At 41.7% G+C, this 19,352-nt stretch overlaps 1 protein-coding gene across 1 annotated transcript in view; it reads right to left on the reverse strand.

The window, feature by feature from the left end:
• Positions 1–19,352, reverse strand: part of USP34 (ubiquitin specific peptidase 34) — a 244,205-nt gene that overhangs the window by 26,006 nt on the left and 198,847 nt on the right. Inside the window, exons 60-68 of the mRNA XM_067565207.1 lie at positions 18,601–18,769; positions 18,437–18,511; positions 17,453–17,604; positions 17,012–17,060; positions 16,812–16,916; positions 16,640–16,684; positions 9,365–9,469; positions 7,332–7,479; positions 5,616–6,250 (exon numbers count right to left, since the gene is read on the reverse strand). Coding sequence (XP_067421308.1) covers positions 5,616–6,250; positions 7,332–7,479; positions 9,365–9,469; positions 16,640–16,684; positions 16,812–16,916; positions 17,012–17,060; positions 17,453–17,604; positions 18,437–18,511; positions 18,601–18,769 — 1,483 coding nt within the window. The remainder of the gene's footprint in view (positions 1–5,615; positions 6,251–7,331; positions 7,480–9,364; positions 9,470–16,639; positions 16,685–16,811; positions 16,917–17,011; positions 17,061–17,452; positions 17,605–18,436; positions 18,512–18,600; positions 18,770–19,352) is intronic.

Below are 19,352 nucleotides of genomic sequence, written 5' to 3' on the forward strand. Positions count from 1 at the left end.
TTTGGACAAAGTATGTACGGAGGTCCAGGTTGCAGCTTTGCAAATTTCAGCAACTGGAACATTTTTCAATAATGCCATTGAGGTAGGGACCGTGTAGAATGGCCTATAACCACAAGAAGGTTGGATTTTGTAGCCTTATAACCATAACCAAGCCTCATCTACCTTAAGTCTCTCTGAGTGGAGATTCTGGATCCTTTGGATCTGTCCGTAAATGAAACAAAGAGTCTGGAAGATTTTCTAAATAGTTTGGTTCTATCCACATAGAAGGCTAATGCCTTCTGACATGCAAAGTATGTAGGGTAGCTTTCTCCCGGAGTCTAGCATGGCTTCAGCAAAATAACTGGAAGATGAATAACTTTGTTAACATGGAATTCAGACAATACTTTGAGACAATACAAAAACGTCAGGTTTGGTTGTAATGAAACTTTTCCCTTGAAAAATACTGTAAAAGGAGGATCTGCCATAAAAGCTCCCATTTCTCAGGCTGCAGGCAAAAGTAATGGCCACCAAGAAGGCTGTCTTCATGGACAGGTGAAGTAGAGAAGAGGTAACCAGTGGTTCAAAGGGAGGCTTCATAAAGCAATTAAGGACCAGACCGAAAACCACCAGACATGGGCTGTGTAATCTGTGGTGGGCAAACATTGGGAATTCCTCTACAGACTTTTTAAATTCCAACAGTTACTTAAGAACTGAGGAGAAGAAACAGTGAACAGGTGAAGACTGCCAGCAGACACACCAGAGGTGGAATTTCTTCCATTTTTGAAGCTAAGTGTTTTGCATAAATATATTCCTGCTGTTTAACAATATCTGTTTTACTTCTGCTGAACAGGAAGTTTCTTATTCCTGAGAACCATTGAGGAGCCAAGCTTTGTGTCAAAGAATGCTCAGTTGGGGATGAAGAGTCCAGCTGGAATCCTGAGATAGCAGATGGAGAGTGGACGAAAGTGTCAATGTGGGACAGTAATGAAATGGACCAGTTAAGGGTACTAGATTTGTCTTGGCGAGGTCAGTACCACTAAAATGATTCGGGCATTGTCTTGTTTAATCTTATTCAATACTCTGAGGTTAAATGATATCAGAGGATATGCCCAGAGAAGACCCTTCATCCATGGAGCGAGGAAGGCATCCTGTAGAGAACAAGGGCCTAGTCTTTCTTTCGAACAACATTTTTTGCATTTCCTCTTGTGATGGTGGCAGAGAGATCCACTTCTGGAAAACTCCAGATCAGAAAGATACTTTTGAGAATCTACAAGTCTAACTCCTATTCGTAATCCTGGGAGAATTGTTTGCTGATATTGTTTGTTGGGGTATTTTTAATGCCTGGAAGATAAGAGGCTGAGATGAGAACATGGTTGGCTATACACCAATTCCACCAGTTTTACTGCTTTGGCATAAAGACAGGGAGATTGCGTTCTGCCCTGACAATTGATGTAGAACAAACAGGTTATGTTGTCTTTTGTGACCTTGTCAGATTTGCTCTTGGATAATGGAAGGCACTGGATGTAGGCATTTCTGACTGCTCTCAGATCCAGGAGGCTAACATGTAGAAGACACTCCCATGGCAGACCATTTGCTGTGAACAGTATGTGTCCCTAGGTGCGCTCCTCCTCCCACATGGGATGCATCTGATGTTATAGTGCTGGTTGGGTGAAACGGACTCCTGCACAGACTTTGGAGGGGTCCTTCAACCAAGTAAGTGAGTATAGTACATGGCAATGGACAATCACTAGCTTGTCTAGACTGTGTTTGTTTGGAATACCGATCATTTTGAGCCATCCCTGGAAGCAGCAAAGCTGTAATCTGGTGTGTTGTCAAGCTGCCATGTGTCCTAGCAGTTGAAGACAACTTCTTGCTGATCTCTGGGGGCTTATTTGGACCTTGGAAAAGTGGTTTGTTAGAGTCATAAACCTGTCCATGGAAAGGTAAGATCTGGTTGTCACTGCATCCAGAGACATCCCTATGAAATCTATCTGCTGTACTAGAATCAAAGTGGCCTTTTCAATGTTGAGTTGAAGTTCAACCATTGCGGAACAGGAACATTGCTGTTGTACTGTAGAGAACTTTGTTGTGTGACCAGCCCTTGAGCAGCCAATTGTTGAGGCAGGGGAAGACAATTATTCCAAGTCATTGAAGGTGAGTGGCTATCACTGTCATGATCTTAAAGAATACTCTTGGGGCAAAGGAGAGGCTGGAGGGGAGCACCTGATACTGGAAATGGTCCTGGTTGACAGTAAAATGAAGGAATTTCTTGCAAGACCAGTGAAATGTGATGCGAAGCTATGCATCCTGAAGGTTGAGAGCTGCAAACTAACCCCTAGAATCTAACACTGGAATTATAGCTGCAAGAGTCACCATCCTGAATTTCTGTGATCTTACAAAGGTACTTAGGAGTCTGAGATCTAATATTGGTCTCCATCCCTGATTCTTTTTGGTGACCAGAAAATACTTGGAACAGAATCCCTTCCTCCTGTGCTGGATTGGAACCACTTCTATGGCCCCCATGCATAGAAGAGAAATGAATTCCTGTCTCTGCTCATGACTGCAATATGCATCCCTGAAAAGCGGCAGGGAAGGAAGGTAGGTACTGGGATGGAGATTAAATGAATGGAGTAACCTGATGTTATGGCTTCCAAAACACATCTACTGCATATAATCTGCTTCCATGCAGGTCAGAAATATGAGAGATGGTCTCCAAAGCGAGGGATGTTGGAGAGTCCCCAGGTAGAGCAATTGTGGTGGAAGCAGTCAGTAGGTGGTCTTTTTTTTGGTGTCTTGCCTTTTTCTTAGGTGGCTTAGAATGCCAATGGTACATAGAGAACTGAGCCAGATGAGCTGTTGGCGCTATCTGTGTCCTGCTAAATTTTCTTTTGTTTGCAGTACATATATGCTGAGGGACCAAAGAGTGGTCCTGGAATCTTTCAAAATATGCAGATATTCAAAGAAGAGTTTAAGTCTAACAAAAAGAAGGTCTTCAACAGTGTTTTGGACCTCTTTAGGAAACCCAGACAGCTGTAGCCAAGATGCTTTAGAAATGATGACCGCAGAGGAGATGGAATGGGCTGCAGCATCAGCTGCGTCTATGGTGACCTGCAATGAGGTTCTTGCTAGGACCTTGGCTATGTTACCTTGAATTGGCCATGATGTTCAGCAGGGAGGTATACAACAGAATTATTGAATTTTTCATAATTGGTGTGGTTGCATTTTGCCACTGTTTTTCCCTTTGAATTTCCCTCTCAGGGAAGCTAGTCGGGAAAATGTCCCTTTGATGATAGATAGGAGACTCCTGTACCAAAATCTGGGAGTCTGAGGAATCATCCTTGAAATAGTCCATTGGTGTGGCAAATAGTGAAGGTGAAGATGGCTGTCTGTCCTGTGCAGTAATTACTGGAGAACTAGGAGGTACCGGCTAAAGATAAGTGACCAGTTGATTTTGGTATTGATAGTTGTTGGTACCCATTAACGGTGAAAACTTGGACTTGTCTGAAACAAACAACTCCCTGGAATACCTAAATTCCTGTAGTACTGGATGTATGGGAGCAGAGGTAATATGAGGCTCCATTGTGGTCAGTGTTGGTTCCGAGAGCCGACTGTTTCAGTGGTCCCAGTTTAGAAGATGATGCCAGTGTTGACTGTTTCAGCAGTACATGCTTAATAGATGACGACAGGATCTATTAAACTTGAGGATATTGATAACTTCTGGAGTACTGATTCTATTACCAACACTAAAGAGTGTGTAGGTAGTGCTCATCTCCAAGAGGCAGAGTGCTTGGGGTTTCTGCTAAAGCTATCATGCTTAGACAGTATCTGAGTCAGTTTTGGGTAACAATGTATGTCTGGCACTGTGGTATTTCAAAGCAACGAAAGTCTTCAAAGAGTTCCCAGTACTAGAGAGCCCTGGAGCCTCAATGATATTCCCCCCTGGGATCTGAGGTCGCCCAAGTGATCAGTGACTGGGTTATGGAGGTTGACATGGCACTAAGTGTACTTGGAGGCTGATGTACAGGGGGGTTTTCTGAGCCTGGATCCGTAGCTGGTTGCAGGGTTTGCTCAGTCATAATCTTCCCATTTTTCATGATCTGCTTTTAAAAGAAATGCAGATCCTACACTTCCAAGGTAGGTGGGTGTGTCCGAAACAGCAGAAACATCAAGAGTGTCTGTCATTAACAAGGATGGATTCCTGGCAGGAGCCGGCAGCACTTGAATCCCAGGGATCTTGGAGGCCTTGCCAACAACAATCCTCAAGACTGCCCCCCAGGTGGGAGGAGAAGGGGTATTAACAAAAAAGGGACCCCTTAAACCCAAAGAGGTATATAATTAAGTTAACTAAACTAATCTAAATTAATACTAAAAATGTAAGGTTAACCTATAAACTAAGCTTTAAGCGGGCATGCTAGATGCTCCATCTCAGGTTGTAGGGCAGTTGAGAAGGAACTTGGGAAGTTGAGGGAAGTTCTCCTGCGCAGTTTTATACAGCCTCAGTATGGGGTACGAGGATGTCTGGAGTGCATATGCATGTCAAATGGGCACTACTACCGAAAATCTCCAATCAAAGGCACATGGGGTGCATGCGCATCTGAAGTGGAGCGTCCACAAGGCCACTACTTGAAGAACCACCTGTGATTACCCTCAACTTTAGCATGCAGTTAGGAAACCTACTGATACCACAGTTCAGCATCTCATAGCGAGAATGTAAGTTCCTTAGGCAGCACCACTCTACCAGAGATAAGGGCAGCTGCATTTTATTCCATTTTAGGTAATCAAATGTAGTCTTTGGGCACCTGGTTGTTAACGCAGCCCTCAGACAGGCAGAATTTGGGAACTCCTGAATTAGATGAACCAGGATAAACTATTCATTTCAATCAGACACCTTCCATATGACTGACGCCACCCAGATGGTCACACAGTCACATCCTCATTTATAGTACAGTTCTATTCTGAAAAGTGACTATGTGTCAGGAAACCAGTGCCAAACAAACTAAGTTGATCATAAACAACTTTTAAATCATTATGTATGTTAACCTTCAAGAAGACATGCTAATTCTTTTACAGGGGAAAAAGATGTGGACAACATTCTTTCTTAAGGAGAGATATTGCAATTGTCAATGTACCAATTTCAATGAGGTACACAGACCTTACAATAGTGGAACAAACAACTGCCCATTGTTTGCAGAGGACACAATGGGCCAAATTCTGGCTCTGCTTCAGCAGCTCAAAGCAGGTGGAAAACTAGTTTAAGAGATTCCTCTGGTATAGCTAGCTTTACACCATACCCATTCCTAGCCTCATCAAAAAAGTTACTTTTAAACTGTTCCTCTTGACCAATTTGGTATACAGAAGCCCAAAAATCAGTGGGAACCACAAAGGATGCTTGGAGACATATTTTCACTCTTAAGCTGCTTTTCTGCAGAAGAATTGGTGCTCAGGAGCCGGCCCTATAAACATTATGGTTATTCATATCAGGAACTCAAGACTCAATAATATTTTGGCTTTTAGGTATGTAAAGTTGATCTTTTGTATAGTTTAAAGTATTTTTTATAAAAAATTATGGTCAAGCAATAACTGAAGAGGCATTTAGAACAAGTGTCAGAATATCTATTCAGTATGAATGTACTTACTCCTGGGTATTGACTGGCATGTGGTGTGAGATTCTTAAAGGCCCACTGGATATTCTGATGAGAAGCCAGCTGTCTTGTGAATGCAGGTGACTGTTCGCAGCATAGCCGCAGAATGCCATAATAGGCAGGCAGCATCCCACGGTTAAAGAGCACCACATCCTGATCATCATGGTCTGCTAGGATGTAATTGAAGGCAATGTTCTTTGTCACCACAGGATTCTGTACAATCAGGCGTACATTCTCTGGGCAGTCAACACATACGTTATACCAAAAAGAAAGTAAAGCCTGTTTATTGTGGTTGGTGGCTATAGCTGGCTCAGAAAGTTTAGGCTGGAAAAGGTTCCACAAGTCCATGAAATAAGTGGAAAACATAAGTTTCTCAGTTTTTGAGATTAAGCAGTAAGTCATGAAACTAAAGTAGGGCACCAGTTTAGTAGTGCCATGAACAGCAGCATCAACATATAGCTTAGCTCTTGAAAGCAGGCCAAGAAGAACATTGTAGACTTGATGAAGAACTACTGTAGTATCTGGACTGAGAGGCAGGTCACGTGTAGGGATATGCAAAGATCGAGTTGATCGGAACATCTGACGGAATGAATTGCTTGGAATAAGTGACACCAAAAGGTAGGCTGCAGCTTCAAAATAAAACAAAAAACAAACCTGTCAAATCTTTGTACGGGACATACAGATTAATATCTTTACGAGTACTTTCCATTTATATAGTGCTTTTCATTAGTGGATCACAAAGCACTTTACAAAGGTGGGTAAGTACTATCACCATCAAACTGGAGATGGAAAAACTGAGACACAGAAAATTTGAGATGTGTCCAAGGCCATATAGTGAATCAAGAGCAGAGCTGAGAATAGAACTCAGATCTTCTGATTCCAATTCCCTGTTCATTGCCCTGCCCTAACTACTAGAACACAATGCATCCCACTGCAGCCTGTTGCTGAGATGCAAATAATTATTTTATTTTTTATTATTAAAAAATTATTATTATCAGTTAATCAGATCTCACCAGATCTTCAGTGTTACCTATAAATGGGATTTGCAATGCTATGCCTCCAGTTTGTACACATTATCTCCCGACCAAAGCCACAAGAAATCTGTTAAAACTGAATGAAGTCTACTACTGTACTATTACTACCACCACCTGTTCAGAGGTGGGGTTTCTAGGAATAGAAACGGCAGAGGCAACCATGGCAGCATAGCTCCTACCACAATCCCAGGGAGACAGAAGAACTTAGTGCTAGTGCAGAGGTGCAGGCTTCTCTGGGATCTGCAAGTTTAAGGGGCTCAACCAACTACTAATTTTGTGGGGGGGAAAAGGGATAGCAAATCCTACTCCTACGTAGGATGCAACTATCTGGTGAAAACTCTAAGTGTAACCTCCTGAACTACCCCTTCCCCTGAAGCCACTCCCATGAGATTTCTGGACCATATTAACTTAACTATGTAAGAAACAGAAAATGTAAATGCATCAGTTAATAAATCAAATTATGTTTTTCATCAAGTAAAGATAACATTTATTGATGAGACACAGTAGGTATCAACCAAGTTAAAGTTCGCTTTACGGAAGGTAATTATGTCAAGATGACTAATGTTAATATGCACAATGGCAAGAAAATTCCATTTTCACTTGTAGTAAGAAAACATTATATATAATAACTTATAACCTGAAGAGGCAATTTTTTTAACTCATATAAAAAACTTACAAGTTCTCACTCTAGGATAATTGTGTGCCAAAAGAAAACGTTCAACCCAATTCTCCATATTTTGCAGCACCCAACTATGGGCTAGTTTATTTCGAGGTGTCTGGACTGCCAGCCAATCCAGGCACTGAGATGGGTTGTATTCAATCACCTAGAAGAAAGGATGAAAACAACATCAAATAAAATACAGTATATTTGATAGTATTTATTGTATCAAAGAGCAACCAAGAATTATTAAGATAATGGGTCAATGACATCAAAGTCAATGGGACCTTTGTTCCTAAGTTACTAACGCACTTTTGAAAATCTCATCCAGTATTATTGGATCCAGCAAATAAACTCTATTTACATCTTACAGTATTGTTAAAACAAATGTTTAAAAAATTAAGAGGATATTTTCAAGGCTGAAAGGCTTGAAAAACTAACCAACTTTAAGAGTAATCCCATTTGTAAAAATATTTTCTTTTTGTACTCTTAGGCTATGTCTACGCTGCTGGCAGCATCTCTGGCAGTGCAGGATCGATTTTGCGGGTTCAGTTGAGCAGCAGTAAAGACTCATTCAATCAAACCCAGAAGTCGACTCTGTAAATCCACCCTGGCAAGAAGCGTAGCGCTGCGTCAACGGGAGGGCATTTCTCGTCGGCACAGCGCAGTGGAGATACTGCGGTAAGTAAACGTTAGGAAGTGAATGGGAGATATGCAAGTTACTGTATGTAGCTTGCATATCTCCCGTCGACTGCCGCCGAGATCCACGGCCAGTGTAGACCAGGCCTTAGTGACCTCATATGCTTTCATACCATTTATATCAACAAATAAGACATCTGACTGTCCATGCATTTAGGCAGTTATTCTGCCTTAACACTGATGAGGTCACTGTTAAGGTTTTGTGTTTAGACTGAAAGTGTGATGACACTCGGGTATGCATTGCTTTTTGGAGATGGACGTGAAAACATTATGGAGTGCTGAAGTACATTATCAACAACATGAAGATTGGAAAGGAATGGTCAAATCTTTCCCCTCACTTTTTTTCCATACATCTCTGGTTTTCAGTGGATGGGAGTATGCTGCCTCAACCTTAACTGTCACAAAACGTAATTTTTGTTTGCTAATTCCTAGGTTTTTTTTATACAGCTATGTTGTTCCTCAGTGGCTAGCTCCCAGGAGCCAGGGAGAGAGGAAAAATACTTAAGAATCAAAGGGAGAAACTGCACAGTGGAAGCTGTTCCTAACTACATCAACCCTCCTAAGGAGTGTGAGTGTATGTAATATACTTCAGGAAATTCTTTGTCTATAACATTTTATCTCCATTTAAAAGTTAATGAAATACAGAGCAACCCTCTCCATGTTATGTTTAGACGTAATATCATAATTTGTCAGCTGGAGGGAACCTCCATGAACAACTCTGTATCATCACTCGCTTCCTGAAACACTCCATCGTCTATCACAGATTTCCTGAAATTGGATACAATCTGATGTGGCTGCAGCAGCAGGGTGTGCTTGCCTGCATTAAACCAGCAGGTCTGCACCCCTGTCCTTTAAACTTCATCCCGGCCAAAACGACACATACCTCTCATTCTTCAAAGATGTCAATATGGGACGGCTGCCATGCTGGCCAACACCAGGTATAGAACTGATTACCTTTAGAGCTGAAGGCATGAGTCTTTACAGCTTATATTGACGAGCAAGGCTCTCAATGCCCAAACCCTCTGGCCCTTCAACTCCTTAAAATTCACTTCTCCCACAAGGCCTATTACCTTGAAGTGATAGGGTGACAGAGCGTCTCCTTATTTGTTTGTAAAATGCCTAGCAGACTTTGGGTATTATAAAAACAAACAGACAAATTATTTCAATTTTATGGGCTATCAGCTTATCACTGTTTCTTTGAATCAGACAAGATGACTAAATTAGAACCTCAAACTGACACTGTGGGGTAGGAAGAATGACAATGAAGTTTAAAATATTCTCAATATTTTAGCAGAAAAAAAGTGAGCAAGGGCAAAAACAATCCAATATCTGTTTTGTTCTACATACTGTACCTCCCATATCCTCTGCAGGATGTAAGAAGCAAAGGGTGGCATTCCTGGAGGACCACCAGCAAATTCCATTAGCATGGTCAGCAATTTGAAAAAAGGATTGGCTGCCTGCAATGCACAAAGATACAAATATACATTTTGATCTATTTTAGTCAATACATTTCTGTAAATATTTCTTATGTTAAACCAAATACTTGCATAAAAAATCTTTAAAAACCAGACGAGGTATCAAAGCATTTTTATTAATCTTTGACCTATGACTAGCTGTAACCTGTGAAATATTCATGCATGTATAAGTAGGACTAAGGGCTTATATCCTTTGTAGGCTACAGGAAGTAAAATGCAACAACTAATGATCACACAGAGGGATCTCAATATTGTAGCAGTATTCACCAAGAGAGGGTAACATGATCACACACCCTTGACAACTTGGACTTTCCTCTCAACAGAGGGCAGTGATACACATTGTTGGATAAGAGACAAATATAGCACACTGTTATATAGATAATATCACCCTCACTGTAAAATTATCATCTTAATTTATTTGCATGAAGGGTATCATTTTCAAATGTGTCTGTCTCAGGAACCTGAAACCTTGAAAATTTTACCCAAAACCAATCAATCATTTGGTCATTCAGAGTTCAAACTGATTACTGGCTTAGGGTTACCTCCAAAACTACCCAAACATTTGCAACCTATCATGTTGGTTCTAATTTTAATTTTTTTTTTTTTTGAAATTTGCTAAGATTAAACTAAACGTTGTACATTTTTTTTTACACTTTACTTTTCATTAAGGACAAAATGCTATCGTGTGTGAGGAAAAAAAGCATTAAAAATTCAACACAAAACAGAAGTTACTCACCTTTGCAGTAATAAGGTTATCTGAGATGCGTGTCCCTATGGATGCTTCACTATATGTGTCTCTGCGCCCCTGATTAGAGAACTTTGGTAGCAGTCCATCCCACCTGTGCATGTGTTGCTCCCCATCTGCCATGAGGCCAGCCAGCGTGTGCAGGTATTCTCTCCTCAGTTCCTGCTCTACTGCAGTCAACTAGTATAACTCTGAAGTAGAGGGGAGGAGGGTGGGTCGTGGAGCACCCATAGGGGGACACATCTTGAAGAACCATTTTGAAGAACTGCACAAGGTGAGTAACTTCCTCTTCTTCTTCAAGTAGTGTCCCTATGGGTGCTCCACTGTAGGTAACTACTGGGCAGTACTCACCACTGGAGGTTGGGATTTTGGATTAGAATCTGATATAGATGATAGTCCTCTGGCACCGAATTTGGCATCTAAAGCTGAATCCCCCAGGATGGTGTAGTGTTCTGCAAAGGTATGCGCAGATGCCCAGGTAGCTGCTCTGCAGATTTCTGATATAGGGATACTCTTGGAGAAGGCAATGGATAAGGATAACGACCTTGTAGAATGCGTGTGTATTGAAGATGGGGGAGCTATCTTATGCAAGTGGTAACACAGGTTAATACTTAGACCCACTTAGAGTGTCTCTGAGCTGAGATTGCTGTGCCTTTTGACCTATCTGCAATGGAAGGAAAAATCTTGGGGATTTCCTGAAAGCCTTTGTCCTGTCCAAATAGAAGGCCAAGGCTCCTCACATGGTGAGCATTTGGAGGATGGCTTTCCTATTATCCTGATGAGGTTTGGGATAGAAGACTGAAACTGAATAAGCTGATCCATGTGAAATGCAGAAGTTACTTAGGGAATGAACTTTGGATATGCTCTAAGTATAACTTTGTCCAGGAAGAACATAGTAAAAGGGGATGCGTCATCAAAGCCACTATCTCCCCTAATCTTTTGGCAGAAGTGATGGCGATGAGGAATGCCGTCTTCATGAAAAGATGAGTTAGTGAACAAGTGGCCATGGGTTCAAATGGTGATCTAGTCAGTCCTTTTAACACTAGGCTGAGATCCCACTGGAGAGTGGGGAGCCTGGGTTGTGGGAAGAGCTTTGCTATGCTCTTAAAAAACCTCTTCATAGTTGGGAGAAGATTGTGTATCCTTCTACCTGCTGGTGGAAGGTTGAAGCTGCTGCCAGATGAAGGTTCAGCAAACTAATAAAGAGTCATGACTTCTTTAAAGTCAACACATAGTCTAAGACAACCGGTAGGGTAGCTGCAATAGGAGTGACGAACTTGGGCTGGCACAAGAACTGGAACCTCTTCCATTTCTGAAAGTAGGTATGATGAGTAGTTCCCTTTCTATTGTGTAAATGCACCTCCTGTACCTCCTCACAGCAAGATGTCTCTATGTGCTGGAACTATGAAGAAGCCATGCTTTGAGTCACAGAATCCACAAATTGGGATAGAGAGTGCATCTCTTGTTCTGCAACAGGAGGTAAGGAGTGATCGGTGTACTCACTGGTGGACATAATGCCAGCTGTGACAAGTAAGGGTACCACGTCTGTCTGGGCCAGGTGGGAGCAATCAGTACGATGTTTGCTTCTCTCTTCTTATTTTCAAAAGGACTTTCAGTAATACAGGGAATGGGGGAAAGGTGTAAAGAAGGCCCTTATCCCAAGGAAGGAGGAGAGTATCTCCCATGGAGTATCGTCCGATCCCCACTTTGCAGCAGTACTGCAGACATTTCTTGTTCTGGTAAATAATAAACAGGTCAATTACTGGTTCCCCCATTGTCGGAATATGTTGTCTAGTATTACTGACTCTATCCCCCATTCATGGTCATGTGGCAATTTGCGGCTGAGACTGTTGGCTTGTTGTGCTGTGTATTCCCAGTAGGTAGGCCACTGATATTAGGACATTGTGGGAGATACACCAGTTCCATAGTTTTAATGCCTCTATGCAGAGGGAGTGAGACCTGGTACCTCCCTATCTGTGTATTTAATACGTGGAGGTCATGTTGTTTGCCATGACTCTTGCTTGCATATCTTTAAGCAGCGGGAGGAAGTGAGCAGATGTGTTTCTGACCACTTTGAGATTGAGCAGGTTGATGTGAAGGCATGTCTCTGTTGGGGACCATTTGTCCTGGGTTGTGTGACCATTGAGATGCGCACTCCATCCTTTGTGGGATGATTGGTGGTCAGGAGTAGAAATGGGGAAGATTGAGCAAACAGGATTTCCATATGGATGTTTGCCGGGTTCTTCCACTAGTCCAAGGCATGGACCCTGGGCATTGATAGAAGTTTGTTTATATTGTCTCTGTTTGGCCTGTAAACTGAACTGAACCACGCTTGGAGGCATCTCATGCGTAATCTGGCATGAGCAATAACCCAAGTGCCCGTGGTGGTGAGTCCCAAAAGTTGGATGCAATATCTGGCTGAAATTTGTGGGCTGGATTGTATTGTCTCTATCAACACGCAGAGACCGAGAAATCTGTGATGTGGTAGGAGCGCTTTTGCCTGAGTGGAAGTGAGGTCGGCTGCTATGAATACTAGCCTTTGTACTGGTTAAGGTCGATTTTTGTTTATTGAGCTGTAGGTCCAGATTCAGAAACAGGTCCTGTGTGGTCTGAGTGACCCTTTGGGCTTCTGTAAAACACCATGCCCTGAGAAGGCAATCATCCAGGTAAGGATAAGTCATGATACTTTGAGAGTGTAAGTGGGCTGCCACTATCGAAAGGACCTTGGAGAATACCCTGGGGGCCAATGACAAGCTGAAAGGGATTCCCCTGTATTGGTAGTGGTCCTGGCCCAGAGTGAATCTGAGATAACTCCTGTGACTCAGGATGATGGAAATGTGGAAGTATGCATCTTGAAGGTCAACAGCTAAGAAACAGTCTCCTTTCTCTAATGCTGGAATGATTGTTGATAAGGTGACTGTCTTGAAATTTTGCGCTTTGACGTATCTGTTGAGCTCTCTAAGGTCCAGTATGGGTCTCCAACCTCCCTTTTTCTTTGGCATCAGGAAATAGCGAGAGTAGAAGCCTTTGTCTCTGAGATGCACAGGCACAGGTTCTATAACTCCTACACTGTGGACATGGTTTATCTCTTGACATAGTAGACTCTCATGAAAAGGGTCCTTGAAGAGGGATGGGGAAGGAGGGAGGGAGGAGAAATGGATGGTATATCCATTCTGGATAATCTCCAGTACCCACTTGTTGGAGGTTATCCATTCCCAGGTGCTACAGAACAGGGTATTCGGGTCTCCAAAAGGATGGGCGAGGTCTTCCAGCATGAGGTTGAAAGGAGAATGTTCTACTGGCATCTCGATCACCCTGTCAAAACTGATGCTTCAAGGTGAAAGGCTGAGATGCTGTTGATTGGAGTCCTGATTGTTTTTGCCCAGAGAACCTGAGTTTCCTCCTCTGTGGCTCGTAAGCTCTTAGTGATGAGTACTGAGACATATATTATGATGACTGGGGACTGCGGGCTGTATTTTCTCTTGTAGGCTGGCATGTATATCCCTAGGGATCGAAGAGACATCCCATGAATTCTCCAAAGTGTGAAGAGATGTGTCCGTCTTCTTGGTGAATAACTTCATATCTTCAAAAAGAAGGTCCTCCACTGTGGTTTGGACCTCTTTAGGGAAGCCAGATGAATGCAGCCATGAAACCCAACTCATAACAATGGCTGTGGAAACTGAATGTGCTGCTGTGTTGAATGTGGACTGATGAAACGTTTTAGCCACCAGCTGGTCTTCGTTGATTATGGCCTTGAACTGGTCTTTATGAGAGTCTGAGAACTGTTCATAATGCTCATAATGTTCATAATGCTCATAATGTTCATAATAACTGAGGACTGAGTTTCATATAATTCTGGCAGTTGTATTTTGCCAGTAAAGCCTGATAATTTCCTATGCAGAACTGGAGGGTGGCTAATGAATATGCCTTCCTGTCAAAAAGGTCCAGACATTTCCTGTCTTGGTCATATGGGGTGGATTTACATTGATGCTGGCAGCCCTGGAATTAACCACTTCCATGGTGGGAAAATAGAAATTCCATGTCCTTTACTGGCACGTAATACTTTTTGTCCGCCTACTTGCATGTTAGTGGGATGGACGCAGGGGTCTGCCTTATGACTTTGGCAGACTCCAGGAGTGCCTCATTAACCGGGGGGGGGAGGGGGGCGGGGAGAGGGGGGAGGGGGGGCGGCGGCGGCCACTCTGGCAGAAGTGGAAGAGTGTAAAATGTCCACCAATATGTGGTGAGGCTCAGTCACTTCCTGCAGCTGTATTTGCTTCTGCCACCCACTGAGCTAGGACCTGGAATGATATAAAACCATCAGCCATGGATGGCAGAGGGGGCATCACCATCTTGTTTGGGAATGAGAAATGAGCTTGAGGAGTGTCTTTCTCCTTTGCCTCAACTTCCTTATCTGGCTGTTCAGGGGGTTCCAAAGCCAAAGCCGCAGTTGAAGGAGGGTGCCTTCTTGCCTGTTGGTATGAGGCCTGCCTCTGAGCCTGACAAGGATCCCAGGACAGCCATTGAGGGTAGGGGGCTGGTGGCTGGTACCACAGTTGGCCAAATCATGGAAGCTAAGGGTTGGTGACCATAGGGAGATTGGGTCCCATATGGCGGATAAGAAGAGAGTTGGGAACCCAAGTCCTCTCACTCACTTTCCGACTCTGACAATGAGAAAAGCGGTGCACAGTAGAGAGATGTCAGCGAGTCCAGTACACTGGGAGAACTTGGTGCTGGGGCCCTGAGACTGAGTAGGAGAAAAGCCAGTGCACTGAACACTGAGAAATCTGTCGTGCACTGGAAATCCAGCGGTGTGGATAATGTCAGTACAAGTGAGAAATATTGGTACCAAAAGACTTGCACTGATGGAGTTGGAGATGCATACCTGGCCGTACAGTCCATCAGTGCCACGCGTACCAGGGTCGGTGCCGATGTCCGTGCTGACATATCCTTCCCCGGAGCGGATCTTCTGTGCCTTTCATGCCTCTACGATATAGGTACTTCTTTGCCCATGCCCATCGGGTCTTTGGGGAGACGGACTTGTTCTGTTGGTTCGGTACTGCACGTGCCCTGGGGTACCAGCATTATGCAGCTTCGGCACTGTAGCACCGATGATACGATGGAGGTGGAGATCGTTTCCAGCTCAATCAGGGCTTGCTGTGGGGACTCATAGACCTTTTCTTAGTGGCCTTAAGTGAGTGGCTCATCTATTTGGGATCACTTGCCTTTGAAGTAGAAGGTTGCGGCGAGAGTTCTCGCCGTGACTCCAGGGACTGAAGAGCCGACTCTATGAGCAGAAGTTTGAGCCTTAACTCTCTGTCTTTCTTGGATCTGGGTTTTAGCTGCTGGCACCAGCCACACCTTTGTGTACTGTGCTTTTTTCCCAGGCAGCAAATGCACTGCAAGTGCCCATCTCTCACTGGGATAGATTCCTTGCAACTGAGGCACTTTTTGAACCCTGGAGAGCCAAGCATACCCATGTCATGGAGGGTCCTGGGTTGTCTAGATGCAAACCCTTTCTTCTTTCTTTTCTTTTTTTGACACAGCCAACAAAAAACAAACAACAAATGAGGTAATAAAGGAAAAAAGCTTCAAGGGAAGCTAAAATTAACAAAACTAAAGGGAGTTAACGACAGTGAAGGGACAGCTCTGTGCTCCATCTCTAGACAGGTGCAGTTGAGAAGGAACTGAGGCTGGTTGGCTGGTGGCAGGCGGGGAGCAGAGCATGCGCGGGTGGGATAGACTGCTACCAAAATTCTCTAATCAGCAGCCTGGGGGACACCTACAGTGGAGCACCCAGAGGGACACTACTCGAAGAAGCAAAATTGTCATAAGATTGGTTCAAGTATGTGCTTCTTTTCCAAGCATAATCAGGTCTCCTCCCTTTGCTGTGCCCCTATTTTTCTCTATACTTTTTTTTGTGACAGTAGCAAATGAAGATGGCCTTACCTAGGCAGACACTTCCCATTTTGCACATCTTTACCACATGGAATGCACACAGAGCTCATATGCTTGTTTTTTAGGGCAGAGATTTATTCCAGCTATCATTTGTGTGCATCTAACTGCAGAACTTTGCCCAAAGATGTGCACAATCACAGGATGATCTGTTCTCTCCATTTATTTTAGTCCATAGACATTTCTATTTATCAGATCATTTCTCTTAACTCTCTATGTTAAGAACCTAGAAAAGTACTATTTGGTTTTGAGCAAAATGATTATCTGGAATTGGGTAATCTATTTTAGAAAAGCTGGTATGCAGTTCAGAAAGATTTTATTTCCTGTCACATAAGATTTAATGGATCATTTTCCATGCAGGATTCTTTGGTTGGCAAAAGATTATTTTAATAATTTCAAACAGAAAAAGATTAAGACAAATCATTTAGTAGATAGGCAGTTTCTTTACATACCTCAGGAGTCAACTTTGCTATAGATGTGAAAAGCATGGACACAATCTTAAAAACAAAACAAACAAAACTCACTTTTAGATTTATGTTTGGTCAGTTGTAACACTAAATCACCCCAGTAAAATTTTCAGTTAAATCCTCTCAACAAGTATCGTCAGCAATGGCTGGTACTTACGTGTTCTGCAAGTCGATTATTGTACCGACACAGGCTGAAAATGAGATTGCATGTTTGCCTGATATTGATACCATCACGGATATGTTGAAATAAGAAAGGAAAACCCTGTAACAAGTAACAAGGTATTATTACATCTGACAACTTTTAATGAATTGTTTTTTCAATATAGTTGGTTATACTTTCATGTTTAGAAGTATTACCTTCCCTCCTGTTAATGCCGCCATGTCGTTTTGGGACAAAGTCAAGTGCCTAAAACACAACAAAATATTTATCACATTAACACAGAAACCATTACATTGGATTTATGAACTAGAAACCAGGGAACTGAGTATGCCTGCCTATGATCCTCTCTACTATAAATTTTAATGTTACACCTATGAGAAACTGGATGAATTAAATTAAAACTGCTATTATAATTTGAATATGCTAAATATTTAAAAAACTAGGACTATAAAATGATTGCTCAGTAGTCTTACTAGGAACTTCAGTCATTTGGTCAGCAATTAAATCAATATTATACTTTAAAATGCCTAAAGATACTGCACCAGAGTCTGATCTCAGTTACGCTAGTGTAAAACCAGATTAACTCCAGATTTACACAGTATAACCAAAATCAGAATCTGTCCCTTGGAAGTTCTTGCCTTTCTGAGCGAGACTGTTCAACCAGAAGAGCAATCAGGGCAATCATTTTTTCAAGTGCAGCAGGCCTGTATTTTTCTTCTGCTAATGAAAGAATGTCTTCCTCCTCCTCCTCCTCTTCTCCTTCTTCTTCAGACAGCACTTCAACTTGTGGCTGGATAAACAGGGGGGGAAAAATCCATAAATTCAATACTGACATTATATACCAAAGTTTCAACGACACTTCTAAATGTTTTACATTTTTTTCTGCAGTTTTGAGCATTTCTAACACCCTAATTTGCTTGCACAAATCAAATCAGACAGACATCTAATTATCTGCTTTGTTCAAATATTTGCATGTGCAAAATACAGAGCACAAATTCAAAAGCTGAGGTCACCCTATTTAGCCCTTTATGATAATTTAATTATTTGTTACAAAATTGCAAGCAAGTTTAATAGTGGCATTGGCCACTGTTGGAAGACAGGATACTGGCCAAGATGGACCATTAGTATGATCCAGGATGGCCGTTCTTATGTTCTGAAGTATACATAAGATGAGTTGGTAGTCTCAGTTCACATTTTAGCTTACAGCAGTCCACAAAATACAAACTATTGTCACAAATGGCAATATTACTGCCAGTCTCAGCAGAAAAGCCAAGGACTGAATGGGTATGGGGACTGACTTACCCTCTCAAGCCTAGAAGAGGTCACTCTAAACCAGAGCTGAGACACACTGGTAGAACAATATGAGAAATCTGAATATCTGCTGCTAATTCTATACTAAACAGAAAACTTCAGTATACAGCATAATCAATCCAGCATTTTTCAGAAATACTACATTCACTTGAGATGAACATATTAATTTATTTTTATTTTAAAGAGAAACAATTTATTGAACAGTTTTGATATTATTTATCAGCTGGTAAATTAAGAAACAAAGCAACAAGGATTACTTTGTCTAAAATACCAAAATCTATTTTTCTACAAAAAAATTATTTTAAACTTACATTTTCAGGTCCTTTAGTTCCCATGTAGAAATGGACCATTGTTGATATGGCTTGTAATGAAAGCAAGAACTGACTCTGAAAATGTAAATATTGAGTTATCTGAACAATATACATACAATTATACACACATACACAATATCTAAATCTACTAAAGCTATATTCACCTCTTCTTCTCCCATTTTGGCAAATTCATAAAGAAAGGCAAAGTACTCCGTGAGATGTTTACTGTGAGGTTTAACACCATGCTCCATAATTGACAAAAGAGTTTTCACAAAGCGAGTTACACATGACCGGCTACCAATATCTTCCACAGGGCCATCCATGTCATCCGAACTGAAAACATAGTTCAATTTAGATATTTTAAACAGTATATTAAACATGCAATAGACAAAATGATCTTGAACCAGTCCAAATAGAAGTTCAACAAATCTATGTTTATACATTCTGTTCTTACTGTAAATAATCAAGGCTCTAACACTATATCAGCTATGATAAATATACTATCGATGACAACTATGCATCACAATATAATCACTTATATCATAAATGGCACCCAACACTCAAATGCTCGTCAGTGTTATGAGGGTGAAAATAAATTTATTAAAGCATGGTTTTAGTAAGAAGAGGAACTTTGTAAAAAAACATAATGGGATTTCATATTTAGTCTTTGATATCCATGTCAAATTTTCTCAGTTATCAAGTCAAAGTATGATTATTGTATGGATATGTTAATGTGTTATTTACAAATGTGACCTGTGTCCAACAGGCATGTTTTTTACTCTACTGGAGGTATTTTAGACAAGCGGTTTCTGAGAAACAAGGATCAGAAAAAGTAGGCGTTAATCATGTTTAGAAAACGTGCTTTTTTAATACATTCTAATGTCAAAAATGTTTTGTCTTAGAAATTTAAAATGAG

The sequence above is a fragment of the Emydura macquarii genome, unplaced genomic scaffold (genome assembly GCF_026122565.2).
Source record: "Emydura macquarii macquarii isolate MOO-44397 ecotype Brisbane River unplaced genomic scaffold, CSIRO-AGI_Emac_v2 contig_2676, whole genome shotgun sequence".
NCBI lineage: Eukaryota > Metazoa > Chordata > Testudines > Chelidae > Emydura > Emydura macquarii.